The 15,315-nt window shown below is 25.9% G+C and overlaps 1 protein-coding gene across 41 annotated transcripts in view; it reads left to right on the forward strand.

The window, feature by feature from the left end:
* LOC129916634 (calcium-activated potassium channel slowpoke) overlaps positions 1 to 14,095 on the forward strand; it is a 133,911-nt gene extending 119,816 nt beyond the window's left edge. For 24 of the 41 annotated variants that reach the window (XM_055996694.1, XM_055996690.1, XM_055996704.1 and 21 more), the window contains 8 exons: positions 169 to 322; positions 971 to 1,036; positions 5,032 to 5,206; positions 5,272 to 5,779; positions 5,835 to 5,971; positions 6,041 to 6,183; positions 7,975 to 8,194; positions 8,258 to 9,209. In XM_055996694.1, coding sequence (XP_055852669.1) covers positions 169 to 322; positions 971 to 1,036; positions 5,032 to 5,206; positions 5,272 to 5,779; positions 5,835 to 5,971; positions 6,041 to 6,183; positions 7,975 to 8,194; positions 8,258 to 8,395 — 1,541 coding nt within the window. In that variant the 3' untranslated portion in view covers positions 8,396 to 9,209. Of the gene's footprint in view, positions 1 to 168; positions 323 to 970; positions 1,037 to 5,031; positions 5,207 to 5,271; positions 5,780 to 5,834; positions 5,972 to 6,040; positions 6,184 to 7,974; positions 8,195 to 8,257; positions 9,210 to 9,271; positions 9,363 to 9,471; positions 9,522 to 11,900 lie in introns of those variants that run through there. The other 17 variants (XM_055996724.1, XM_055996713.1, XM_055996720.1 and 14 more) reach the window with 4 other exon arrangements.
* The last annotated feature ends 1,220 nt before the right edge of the window (positions 14,096 to 15,315 follow it).

The raw sequence follows: 15,315 nt of genomic DNA on the forward strand, positions 1-15,315 counted from the left end.
TATAACAGTTTTCTATACTGTTATCAAATGTTATTTTAAACAAACAGAATAATGGGCAATATCTTTTTAAAGAACTAAAAATTCTTCAACTATAATTTCGAAACAAATCTTTATTTTACAAAATTACCATTCAACAGTAAATTAATATTTTCCTTATTTTTTCTCCAGTTATAAATCGAAATGGACGCCGACCAAATGGTACAAATAATGGTGGATCAACGTTACAAATAAATTCTACCACAAAACAGGTGAACAAGGTGAAACCAACAGTGAATCGAGGTCAAATCGAGGGCACACTTATGTCACCATCAACATACAATAGGTAAGTTTTGATTTTTTTGTTTAAATCAATACAATGTTATTTTATGTTTATTTATTGTGTTACAAGCAAATATTTTGACCCAACAAAAAAATAAACCAAAGAAAAAGAAGGAAGGTTACTTTTACTTTCTGCCAGACTTAGTACCTTTACTATTATTTCTGTTACCACTTAAATTTCTAAAGAAAAAGCAAATAAATTAAGTTTGTTTAAGTTTTTCTTTTTAAAGCACATTTGGTAAGTATCTTGTTCCACTGTAGATAGCCTCTCGTCGAGTAGGTTTGTTGGTAATAGACAAAACAAAATTTTTCATATCACATGAAGCTGCTACGCCTCGAACATATACAGATCGCTCGCTTAGGTTTTATTGTTTTGCCAATAAGTCCTTGAATCTACATATTACAAAAAAAGAAATATTTTTTTTTTTTGGGAAACATGATGAACTCATTAACCATCATTTTGCAAAACAATTTTTTTAAAAATTCTCTTAACCTTCTTACGTACTAACTGCTTAATCTAACTGACTAAAAAAATATTTTTTTTATAAAGACTCTTTAAAATCTACTTACAAAAAAATTTCGTTATAACCAAATTAACAAAAAAAAAAAAAACAAAACTGAAAATATTGCTTAAAACCAAATTTAATTTCAGGCCTTCAGAAACCGATGCTAATCCTTATGCGGGCTATCAACTTGCTTACGAAGTTAAAAAGCTCATGTATGCGTCTAATTTCCTTTTGTTTTGTGTTGTCTTGTTTTATGTGTAATGATAATAAATTATTATTATTTTTTTGACTAAAAAAATAATACTAAACTACAACTCTGCTACAAATACCACCACTTTAATTATAATAATGATTTTATGTCGTGTTCTTTGTGCTATGTCTCATTATTCTTGTTACTTGTTATTTACATTGTCTTTGTCTAATTTGTGTTACATTTGCATTGTCTTGCTAGACCGTATTTTCGACTTTTTTCAAAAAAAAATACAAAAAAAAAAACAATAATTCTTGTAATGGTTTTATTTTTTTGAATTCAACTTCTTCTCTTTTTTCTCAGTGAAATGAATATCATTTAGTAAAGTTTTTTTTATAAAAAACTTTTTTTATCTCATATAAATAAATATGTAAAATGCTATACGAAAAATCCTTCCTTGATTAAAAAAAAAAAAAATAATTACAAATAGTGTATGAGTGGTTTTAAGATTTTTTTTAGCTTCTTTTTTAAACTTCTAATAATTTTTTTTATAAAGTTCATACGTCTATACATCATTAGAGAGCATGCAACTTCGTTTGAAAAAAAATAATTATTTTTTTTAATATTTCATATAACATTATTTTGAAATGATAAAATATAAAATAAAATAAAATATAAAACTTTGTCCATTTAAGAATTCTATATTTTTTGAATCTAGAAGTGTTAGATCTTAGCTTTATTATTGCTGCATATTTTTCAACAGTTTTTAAATACCTATATTTTTATTTAGAGAACTCAAGAATAAAAAAAATAGCACAATTTGTTTCGGTCTTTCGGTCTAATTTCTCAACGATATGGACAATCTTTTGGCAACCTATAAATCGACTAAGAAATTAAAATCTCATGATTTATCTAAAGGACCAATATGATTTTTAACTTTTTTAGCATGAGAATATAAACACTGTATTTTTCTTTTCATTTCTTTATTTTTTTATTAAAAATGTTACTCTTCATATTAGCTCAAAGACAGGCTTTTATCGTTAGGATGTCAGCTCGACGAGAAATAAAAGGTTTCATTTTTTATCTATTGATATTGGTGACCTTTTTGTAATTACATAAGTTTTTTGGTGAACGGGTTTCATGTCAAGTGACAAAAAGAAAATATTTGTTTCATTTGACCTGAAACCCGTTCACCAAAAAACTTATGTGGTTTCATTTTTCTCCAAAAATGTGTAGGTACAAATCTTACCCGTTATTGAAACCTTACATTTTGAAATGTTTAATGACACTATACCCCTGGACTATTATATTTGGATTCATCCTATCACAATAAATGGTACATAGTTTTGAAAATCGGAAAAATTGGATACTCTGCATCGAGCACCAAAAGCGGTCTTAAGAAACGCAATTTCAGAAACTCACTACCAAACCTACAAATTAATTAATGTTATCAATGCAATTGAACGTCATCGAAAATTTATAGCTTCTTTTGTTCAAATAAAAAAAAATCTATTGTTCTGTTGATATGTATTTGTATTTCGTTCTGTTTTCATCATGTGACACAATTTTACAACTAAAGTTGTTTTCCTAAGATTAACAAAAATACTTTTCGATAAGATTTAATTTCGTTACAAAACGCATACCTTTTTAATATCGAAAAATTGGTATTTTCATCTTGCACGATGTTCATTTCTTCATTAAGCGAAATGATAAGAGCTAGTATAAAGTTAATAATCTATTTGATGTTGGAGTTTTTCGCTTTTGCCTTCTAAGCTATCAATATTCATAAAAAAATTTTAACGTGTGGATATTAATTTAAGAAGAGAAGGTATCACAAGTAGCACAAAACTGTATAGTTTCGGTACGACACTTCATAAAGTTACTTTACTCCTTTCTTCCGAAAAATTACCAGAATAACGATCTTCTTTTTCTTAAATTTCGAGTCTTTCTCCCGAAAATTATAAATTGGCATTCGGACTGACTATCTTGGTAAACGAAAAAAAAGTAATTTTATCTACAATTTTTGATAAGCTTGACGATTATTGTAAAAAATCTTAAAATCTTTTATTACTGTTTTGGCCTTCGATAGTTGAAATGCAGTTGAAAATTCAATGGTAGTGTGTCCAGTTCAAGCTTACTTAATAGCTAGTTTCTATGGTGGCTCCAATTACAAGAGCAGAATCCTGCTAATCATCGCTGTCTGACCTGACCGTCAAAATCTTATCTCCTCAGATCTCTCACGAAATCAAGCATTTAAGTTAAATTTTTACTATGGAGAACCCAGCATCTTATTTTTCGGATCTTTCAAGTAGGTTTTTAGAAGAAGCATACTCACGTTCAAGTCAAGCTAAAAGATACATGAAATCGGATTATCTACGTTTTTATCAAGTTGTTTTTATCAAGTTTTGTTGATCCGCTTATGGTTAATTAAATATTTTCAAAAAGTTATTTAACGTGGGGGATATCAAATGGTAAAGAATAATACACATTTGATTAAATTTTGAAATTACTGAAAAAGAAAATCGAAAAAACCTGCACCGATTTTTTGTTCAAAGAATGGCCTCAATTTACAAATTCTGAACGATATGCGTTGATTAATTCTCTAATTTGCTTATTTGAAAGATTTTCTGCGCAAAACAAAAAAAAACTTGAAAGAATTGCACGCTCAAGTTTGAAAAAAAAACCATAAATATCTTTGCTTTTTGCTTTGCTCGATGAGGAACTCAATTTTTGTCTCACTTTAAACAATATTGATTGAATTACGCTTAACGGTTGTTAAATAAATAAACAATTCTTACATCATAATAAATAAAATTGGTCTTCGGCACTTTTCTTATTATTAAACCAATTGGCTTTTACCTTTTACCTTATATATTATTTTTTTTGTATATCAGCCTTTCGTATAAGCCTTTGTTCTGCTTTTTTAAAAACCCTTTCTTTTCTTTGAGTATAATATATGTTACCCTAAGTTTCCAAGGCAAGTATTTGATTTTTACTCTTAAAACCACTCTTATTTGTATTTTAGAAAAATAAAAAAAAAATTATTGCACGAATTAATTTTAAAAAAAAATATATAAAAATAAACATATAATGATATTCATTTCAACTGCTTTTACAAGTTTTATTTTATTTGTTTCTTAATCAGGACGCAACATACCATTTTTTATACATACACAACAAAAACCACATAGTAGCCGTGTTCAGTACGAAATGGATATAAAATCAATTTAACAACTCTCGGCTTTTCATTGGCTAGCTGTCAAAGTCAATTGACATCTTCCCAAATTTTTCTTTGACAACTAGCCAATCAAAGTGCGAGAAAAAAGTGTATCGATTTTAATCTGTTTAACGTTGAAATGGTTCATTCTCATTCAGTCACTAATTAATTAAAGCAAAAAAAACCCTTCTCTCTCTTCACTATATGACTTTCTTAAAAAAAAAAACACACACTTTTTTACCACTTATATATTTTGATGGCTGTATTTATACACTTGGTTCACTTACAACAACAACAAAAATCAATTATTTTGGCATTTATCATCATTTTTTGCAAAACCAGCATTTATCTATAACTTTTGAGTATATAAACAACGTTTAATTTTTTGAAACACACCTTTTCGCATCACAGCACATATTTTCGGCACAAGCAATATTTTGTATTTGGTTGGAACATTTTAGGAGGCAATAAGTTTTTACATATATATTTTGTTCAGATTTTTTTTTTTTTTTTCGTTCGTTGGATTGGAACCATATTTTTTTTGCAACAAATCGTTCAATACAACAACAATTTTGCTCATAATTCGACACAAACAATAATTATGTATATTATATTTTTTTCGGAATCGTACAAAAATGTTTTTTTAGAATGCATTTAGCCATATTTTTAATTTTAGTTTAATTTTTCTATATTTTTTTTTATTTTTCAAACATTATTTTCGAAACTTATTGCAAGCCATTGGCCCATTTTGAGTTTACAGTTTTGTACTAAAATTCAAATTTTATTATTTTGAAATTTAGGCCGACTAGTCGTAGCTCGGGCACTGCACAGAATCAGCCAGGTAGTGTTACACTGCCCGCTGGTATTGCTGATGATCAATCGAAGGATTTCGACTTCGAGAAGACCGAGATGAAGTACGACTCGACCGGAATGTTCCATTGGAGTCCGGCGAGAAATCTAGAAGACTGTATATTGGTAAGATCGAAATTATTCCTTCTAAACACTTTGAAGACTAAAACAAATTTTATATCCTTTTTTAGGATCGAAATCAAGCGGCAATGACGGTCCTTAATGGTCACGTAGTGGTTTGTTTGTTCGCTGATCCAGATTCACCATTGATAGGACTACGTAATTTGGTTATGCCATTGCGTGCGTCAAATTTTCACTATCATGAACTGAAGCATGTGGTGATAGTGGGCTCAGTCGATTACATTCGACGAGAATGGAAGATGTTGCAGAATCTTCCAAAAATATCGGTACTCAATGGATCGCCATTGAGTCGAGCCGATTTGCGAGCTGTCAATGTGAACCTATGTGATATGTGTTGTATTCTATCGGCCAAAGTTCCTAGCAATGATGATCCAACGTTAGCCGATAAGGAAGCAATTTTAGCATCGTTAAATATTAAAGCGATGACATTCGATGACACAATCGGTGTATTGAGTCAACGTGGTCCAGAATTTGATAATCTATCGGCAACAGCCGGAAGTCCGATAGTGTTGCAGCGAAGAGGTTCTGTTTATGGTGCTAACGTTCCAATGATTACAGGTTTGCTCAAACATATTTTATTTAAGAAATATTTAATAAAACTTCTTTTGTATAGAACTGGTTAACGATAGTAACGTACAGTTTCTCGATCAAGACGATGACGACGATCCCGATACAGAACTTTATTTAACACAACCGTTCGCTTGCGGTACTGCGTTCGCTGTTAGTGTATTAGATTCATTGATGTCAACGGTAAAACAAAAAAAAAAAAACAAAAACTAAATTTCTTAAAGAATTTTTATTAAATTCTGATATTTTTAGACATATTTCAATCAAAACGCCTTAACACTGATACGATCACTCATAACGGGTGGCGCTACACCAGAACTGGAGTTGATCCTGGCTGAGGGTGCTGGTCTCAGAGGTGGATACAGTACGGCCGAAAGTTTAAGTAATCGCGATAGGTAAGTCTTTAATTAGGTTGTAAGTTTTTAAAAAATTAGCCCTCTTACCCTTAAAATACGTATTGATCCATGTCAAATCAATCGAATTTTTGACAAAGAAAAAATTTTATATGATAAAATACATATAAATATAACTTTTAGAAAATGAAAAATGCTGATATAATATTTCTGATTTAAAAAGCACACCAACAAAGTTCGGAAAAGTATCGATTGGTTAACTGTGCGTTTTCTAACAGTAATATTTCGAAAACTAGAGCTGATATCATATTTCTGACTTCGGATTCGAGTTAACTATACCAAAAACCTTTAAAAAAGTATCGTTTGGCTTAGGGCTCAGTTATATCTATCATTAAAATTATATGAATACAAATTTTGTTTTGCTATTGTGAATACTTTAATCTTTTATTTTGAGCAAAATTTTGATGAAATGAAATATATTTCCACTGATTTTTTCAAAAACAAATCAATGCATTTGCTTTTAAATTTTATTCACAAATTCATTTTATACACTTAACTGATGAAATTTCATTTTACTGAACATCTGATTGCCAAATGCCAAAAAATATCCGTATGTGTTTTACTGATGGCGTTCGATTTTTTTACTATCCAGTTCCAAAAAAAAAAACAAAACAAAAATTGATTGAAGCGCAAGTGTCATAATTATTTAATGACCTAAATTTATACTTATTGCTACAAACGCTCATGAGTAAAACATTTCAGATTCCTGGTGTTCCAATTTGTAATGATGGATTTTAATGATAGCTATAACTGAGCCCTTAGCAAGAATGTTGAAGAAAATAAAATCCAAAAATTGCCAAATGAGTAAAACAAACATTTAGAGGTTTAATTCTGCTATTTCTTAAATTTTTTATTTATTAATTACACAGCTCGTCTTTTAATTTTCTTTAAAACATTGGAATTTTTGCCTTTTTATAGGATAATAAAAATTACGAGGCTCAAAAAAACTGAATAATATTTAAAGTTTTATATTTTATTTTGGGCTTTAATGATCTTTAATTTTTCATTTAGCCAAAATATACTAATAGATTTTAATATTCTAAATTCGAATCAGTAGCCAAAAAAAATCTATCATGTCGTGTTTCGATGGTACAAACTCATCTTGAATTTCTTATTCCTACAAAAAGTGACGTCACACATTTTTATACTTTGGATTCGAATTAAGAAAATTAAAACCCATTAGAAAAGTATAGGTATAGTTAAATGTACTTATGTAGATGAGTACCCCAAAAAATTGTATCGGTCATCATTTTAACCAAATATGTTTGAGCAGTTAACATGAAGAGAGGTGCAATGAAAACCTTGTGTGTATATAAATTTTCAATGCAGCAAGACCATAAATGATATTTTTGTGTTGTGACTAATCATTCAAAATTTCGAAGAAGTACAATGATGTCTCCTCTGTAAATGGAAGAGGGAGTATTAGATTAAAGCAGTTATCGGAATACTCCTTGCTAAATTCTCTTCCTAAACAAAACATTTTGGCTAGTACACTTTTGAAGCAAGCAAAAAACTTGATATAAAAAAAGAAAACGAGATCGTAAAGAAAAAGTTTCGCTATGATATTAGTTTTTCAGAATGCACAGTATGAAATTCAAATTACCAGATCATTTGGAGGTTTTCACAAATTCTCCGTTCACATTTAACTTTTAAACTATAGCTGTTTAAAACTTTTAGTTTGGTTTATTTGATTAATAAATCCTTAATCACCATTATTCTGCTTTAAGCGATGACATGACTAAAAATTAAATATTTGATTGAATTTACCAACAGGTGCCGAGTGGGTCAGATCTCACTATACGATGGGCCATTGGCTCAATTCGGAGAATGTGGCAAATATGGAGATCTTTTTGTCGCTGCGCTAAAATCCTATGGCATGCTTTGTATTGGTCTTTATAGATTTCGAGATACAAGTTCGAGTTGTGATGCAAGTAGTAAACGTTATGTAATAACAAACCCACCCGATGACTTTTCCTTACTGCCAACCGATCAGGTATGAAATTTCTTTAACTTTTTAATAAATTAATGAAATATATTAATATTTTTTTTATTAAAGGTATTCGTTCTAATGCAATTCGATCCTGGCTTAGAATATAAGCCACCAGCCGTACGAGCACCAGTTGGTGGACGCAGTGCAAACACACAAGGCTCAGGGGTCGGTGGGGGTGGTTCAAATAAGGATGACAATTCTTGATTGTTACTGTGTAGCGCCTTAACTGATGGTCCTTATTCGTACATATGAACGATGGAGAATAATCTTTTGTACAAAATAACGCATTTATGGCAACAAACAATTCGAAAATTTTTACAAAAACTTTATTTTATTTATAATCGTTTAAGAAATTAAATTTAAAAAAAATATTTAGATCAAATTTATAAAACCAAAAAATATAAACTATTGTTTCAAAATTAAATAAAATTTAATTAAAAAGAAAATTTATTTTAAATTTAAATTCAAAAAATTAAAATTGTTTAAAAACTTTAATTTTATTCGAAAGCCAAACAAAATAACAACAAACGAAAATATTATAACAACAACAACAACTAAATGCGATATTTTGTACTTTTATATTTGCAATAACATTTGATTAATCCAACTTGTATCCTGTTGCAATCAAAGGATATCTTTTAATAATTCCATCGGCAAATGTCATTGCAAATATAAAAAGAAACCATCTTTCATTTGTTTAAGATTGCTTCCCACACCATTCCGTATGCCTTTTTAGAACCTTTTTGTATTGCATTTTTTATTTTAGTTTGTTAGATTTTTTATATTATATTCTGTTTGATCCTTTTTTTTTTGTTTTTGTAGTTATAACATGCACTTTAATTTTGTACGTGTCATTCACTATCGTTTTTAACTGTCATTGTTTAAATTTGATTAGAATGGGTTATTGTTAAGGTTATGTTTATTTTTTTTATATTTTTTGTATATCCTATATCCAATATTATTCCTTAATTCAATAAATAATTATGTATGTATGCAATAAAATTGTATAAACTTTAAATTGTTTCTTTTTTCGTTTATTATTTTTTATTATTTAACTTAATTTTTCTTTTTATCTCTTAGTACTTTTACAAATATTGAAAAACCAACTCACAATTAGTATCACATTATTCCAAAGTGGATCATTTTTATTTTTTTTAGTTTAATCCTTTAGGTATGTTGATTCCTGTTTTTTTTATTTTATATTATTTTTGTTTATTTATTTTTAAATTAGTTTGCACATTATTTATTTATTATTTAGTTTTATTTTTGATCATCTACAGTTTTTCTCATCTTAATGGTGTGACGTAAGCAATTGGGAACCATTAGTAAGGTAAGCTACACATTAAACACAATTTTTTAAGACAAACAAAAAATAAGAAAACAAAAATTAGTAATAAAAATTTATAAAAAAAAAAAACACAAAAAACAATTCACACAAAGTATTTATAAATACACAAAAAACGAAACCCAAATACGAACATTTCTCTGAAAAAAAAAATACTGCTTTGATACTAAAACAAAAAAAAAATCTAGTCTCTACTCTAGCAACAGCATTTCTTAGAAGTAGATCTTAAAAATAAAATAATAAATTTATATAAAACAAAAATTAAAAAAAAAAAAAACATACTTACGAGCGGGGAAAAAACAGGCCGTAAATAAGTTGCGTCTGAATTTTAAAATTTAATACTAGAAATTGAATGCTTTCTTCTAAAAAAAAAAACATAACAAATCGGATTTACAACAATTAAATAGAATGAAATGGTCTTCTAAAATATAATTTAAAAAATAAAAAACTAAAAACGCCATTGTATATTACAATCCTTAAAAATACATAGAAGTATACTAGATATTCCAACAAACACAAAAGTTTTAGATCATCGCCAAAAATAAGAAACCAAAAAAACAACCACAACAAAATATGAAAAAAGATCTTTGAAAAGTCAAACAATCAATTCTTCGTTTTTTTTTTTAACATATAAAATCTTAATAAACTGTTGTTTAGTTAAGATCTTTAAAAATTAAAAAAAAAATAACTAGGAAAGGTACACACAAATTAAAAAAAAAAAAATGGAAAACTACATCGTATCTATCAAAATGAAAACAAAACAAAAAAAAATCAAACTCAAACGTTTCTCTTTTTTTAATATATTTTTTTATAAATACAAGCATTTCAACTACATTAAAAATATACTTTTACTAAATAAGACTTTAAAAAAAAGAGATACTGACACAGTAATAAAACATTTGTTCTAAACTTGTTCGTAAATATGTTAATTTATTCAAAGTTAATAATGTATGTGTAAATAATAATTTTAATGCTGTTGACACTTTTTTAAAACGCTTTAATGATTTTTTTCTATAAAAATAATAATGTTAAGGATTTAAGTTATATATAATTTTAAGGTAATTTTTTTACAGAAGTTAATTAAGTTTTGTGTTTGATTTTTTTTAATTTATACAATTTTTTTATTTTGAAGATTTGTGGAAATTTGAACGATTGTTCAGATATTGATTTGAATTTGTATGAAATGGTTTTTTGTTTTGAAAATAGTGAAAACTGTTGTAGTTTAAAATAATGATAGGTTCCATTTTTCAAAGTTTCGGTGCTTCACTTAAAAATGAATCTAAAATTTTAGCCACACTTGTGATGTGGCAAAGCTTCCAGATTTTTTCAAGAATTTAAAATTTCATTCTTCTTTTTTATTTATTTATTATTTAAAACACCCTAAAAAACTATTTATTTTTAGGTATCTATTTTCTTTATAAATTTAAGGATGTGAAAAAAACCATCTAAACCTTCCGCTAATAAAGTTATCCAAGACTATTTAAAAAGTTCTGGGGTAATGTAAAAGTTCTGGGGTAATTACAGGTTACAATATAAGTACTCGGCTCTCTCCGTTAATTGAAATGGCCGTATTGTAGTTATTACTGGAACATTTGTCGATGTGTTGTTCGAGCTTTAAGAAAAATCAAGATATAACAACATGTTCTGGTCTATCTTTCAAGACCTTAGAATTCGTATCGATAAGATATTCGAATTATGAAAATAAAAAACAAAAACTCTTCTAAATCGACTCGTCATTATATTTAACTTACTTATTTAAAAATTTCTATTTCAAATGGTGACTTTAAATTTAACTGAGTCTGAATAAAATGTGACAACAAGAGTCTCTTTGTAAGAAAACATTTTAACTAATAATGGACATCAATATATCTTTTTACTCTTCGTTTCTACTCATTGAAACGAACTTAAGAAGATTTCGTTAAATTTCAAATTTTTAAGGACTTTATATTTAAACTAAAGTTGAAAAAATAATTAAAAAAAAAAAATTTCTTAACAGTAACAATTTTTTTTTTAATTTGATTTTTGTTTCAATTTAAGTTTTGGTTTTGAAATTCACATATATTTATATTCTTTCAACGTACGATAGAAAAAAAAACTTAAAATACTTTTAATACACTGCCACACATAAATACTTGTTCAAACTCCACCTAGCCAAAATTTGAAGAAATACAATTTTTAAAACATATCGGTCCATTAACACAGAAAAATTACAACAACTAGAAATTATCTTTCGTATAGTATTTTTTTTTTATAAATTTTTGTTTTTAAGTTGGAAGGAAATGAATTATTATTTATTTATTTATTCCTCAATTTTGTTTTTTGATTTTTTAATTTTAATTTTTTTATAATTTATTTTTATTTCAGTTCATGGATAAATGGATAGCAAGATTTGGAGAGTAAAATTTTTTCTACTTCTCTCTACAACACCTAAACTTTATTTTTTTCAATCTTCTGCACAGCAATTTATGATCGTTATGCGATCAAAATTAAATCTTTCAATAAAAAAAAACAAAACAGATAATAAATTTGTCTTTTCAATAATATTTAAAAATACATGAAAATTTATTAAAAAAAAAAAAAAAAACAAAACAAACAAATATATATAAAACTCTCAATAACTTTTTTTACAATTTCTTTTAATCAATAAATACAAATTGATAGTAACCATAATCGAATACATGGTTCACAACAACAAAAAATAAAAACACATCAAAGTATACTGCCCGAATCATATTAATATTCGTACAAATCAAATAATAATAATAATTATCTTCATTCAATTCGAACTCCGTGTCATTGCAATGAATCAACAAGATCAATTCGATCATTTTATTTGCTAATTTCATAGCACATTTGCAAAGTAAATTTTTAACTTAAGTATGTTATGTACTTTAATGTATATTTCAAATAAATACAAACAAACAAAATTTATAAAATACTCTGTTAATCAAGTATTTAAAGTATTTGTCATAATAATTTCTCGTGCATAAAAAATTATGTTCAGCTTTCCTTCAAATTTCACAAATCATTTACAATTTCACTTGTTTATTTTTTTTTTTCTTTTAATTATTATAAAGTTTATTTAATGAACTAATCTAATTTTTTTTTTCATTACAAAAATCGAAAGGATATATAAGAACATTCATAAGAAAAATAACTTCAACATTTAAAAGTTAGGTAAATATTGTGTTTTTTTTTTTTTGTTTTACATATGCACATTCCGCACAATTTGATTTAATTTTTTATTATTTTCCTTAGAACCTATTGTATATAAAAAAATTAACGTCTATTGAGTTTATTTTATTTAAAAATAAGTAAAATTTGTATGTAATATAGTTTTTGATGAGATTAAAAATTGATTTCTTTTTAAACGAAATAGAAATTTATAAATACTAAATATGTTTTTGTTTCCGTTTTGAATTAGCCATCGTCGTAGTTAAATCAGTATAAGCCTTATATAACTCCGAACATAAAAAAAAACCTGTATAGAAACAAATCATTTTTTATTTCATCATTGATAGTATATTTAGCATAAAAAAAAGATGACATTGGAGCTTGAATAACACCAAACACAATTTAGATTAATATTTTAAAATCAGCGAGTAAAAACTTTATTAAAAAAAAACTTAGATAATCATAAATATACAAGAAACAAAAAATAACAAAAAAAAAAAACAAAATAGCATCATCACTTTTCTTTTCTTATAAATGTAACATTAGTTATTGCAAGAAACCAAAAAAAAATAATAAAACATTCGAGCTTTCACATAGTAATATTGATACAAATCTCAACAAAATAACAGTAAACTGCTTGGATACGAAACAAAAAAAAAATATGAAATACAGATAAAACACAGTTTGCTTAAACAACAACAACAACAAAAACAATATTTATATTATAAAAAAAGATACACTAAGGAAAAGAAAAATGTGAATATTACGCGCCTTCAACGTTATGTAGATGTATAAATAAATATATGTTTAATTTAATGTAGGATCTTTATAAAAAAAATTAAAACAAAAATCACAAGAAAAACAAAAAAAAAAACTGAGGAAGAAATGAAAACGAGCGTCGAGAATAAATTTAATAATTTTTTTATTCCAAAACTAATTACAAAAAATGCAGCCAATCATTTTTCAACCAAAAAGAAAAAAAAAAAGAAAAAAAATATATAAATATTAAACTTAAAACAAAACTAAAAAAAAAAAACATAAATTACTAAACATGCATATTATACAAAAAAAATCTTACCGAGTTAAAAAAAAATATATATAAAATAAAAAAAAAAAAGTTAAATAAACTCTCGATGTTGTGAAACAATTTAACAAAAAAAAAATAAATAAATTATAAATATTTAATAAAATAAAAAAAAAGATTATGCCTAACAGTTCATAGAATACAACAAATTACGTATATTTTTTATTATTCTGCAAATAATGAACACGGAAGCACTTTGTAAAACATTTAATTAAACCAGCCGTTAAAAATAAAGAAACCAAAAAAAAAAAAAAAACATCACATTTTTGAATTAAAAAAAAGTCAACCAAAAATTTAATTACAGTATAACAGACATAGAATTACTAATATAAATTAAAATAAAAAAAAAATAAAAGACGAAGTGAAGTGTACTATTCTTTTGTAAATGTAATTTAACACTTTAAATTTATTAATAAAAAAAGCATAAAATAAATTATTTAATAGGTAGAAATAATTTTTTTTATAGATAGTATCGTTTGCAGAATATAAATTAAAAAACAAAAAATAAAAAAAAAATCAAATATGAATTTAAATAAAAAACAAACTATTGAGAAAAGTAAAAAAAAAAAAAAACATTTAAAAAAAATGTATTCTTATTATTTTACGGCACTAAAACATAATAAGTCTAAAATATTGTAAATTATAATTAAACTAAATTTAATATAAACGGTATTGATATATTTGTATTATACAATTTCAGTTTTTACTTGCTATTTATAAATATTATAATTAAATGTAGTAATACAACTAAATATTAAACTTTAAACAAGGAAAAAAAACTGAAAAAAAAAACAAGGATATGTACTAAAATTTTTATTAAAAACGAATAAAATATTACAAAAAAAAAAAAATTATAAAATAAAAAACAAAACAATGTTGTTAATGTTTAAATAATTGTTAAAAATCATATTTCAAAATAAAAATATGCAAAGAAAATTTAATTTGTTGTTTTTAATTGTATGAAACCTATAAAATTATTTTAGGGTGAAAGGGTGTTTTTTTGCGAAATAAAGAAAATCAGTGATAAATAAAATCAATTTTTTTTTGAATTGATCCTAGCAATAGTTTTTCTTTCTTTATCCAAGTCCAAAACATGGATATATTTTCAAAGCTATAAATTCATTTACAACTACCGTAAAAGGTTTGTTTCAATTAGAAATGAAACAACATTGCCAAAGTCGGTTTATAGGGTTGGCCCTACCCAAGTAATTAAATACACCTTAAATCTTTACATTTGTTGGTAACCAATTGATACGTTAAAAATGGGCAGGTACTACAATTTGATATGGTAACGCAATTAGGTGTATTAACATATGTACATACACCTAAGTGCGGTTTCCTTGATGTAAACACTCCGTCTGAATTTAAGATCTTATTCCATATTGTATTGTAGAGATTAATTATAACTTGGAAGAAAATATTAATTAACGTACCATAAATTTAGAACACTACATAAACCATAGCTTTCCATTTGATTGAAAGATTATAATGTCTAGTATCTTTAAATTTGTGACTTTTAAA

The sequence above is a fragment of the Episyrphus balteatus genome, chromosome 3, assembly GCF_945859705.1.
Source record: "Episyrphus balteatus chromosome 3, idEpiBalt1.1, whole genome shotgun sequence".
Classification (NCBI taxonomy): domain Eukaryota; kingdom Metazoa; phylum Arthropoda; class Insecta; order Diptera; family Syrphidae; genus Episyrphus; species Episyrphus balteatus.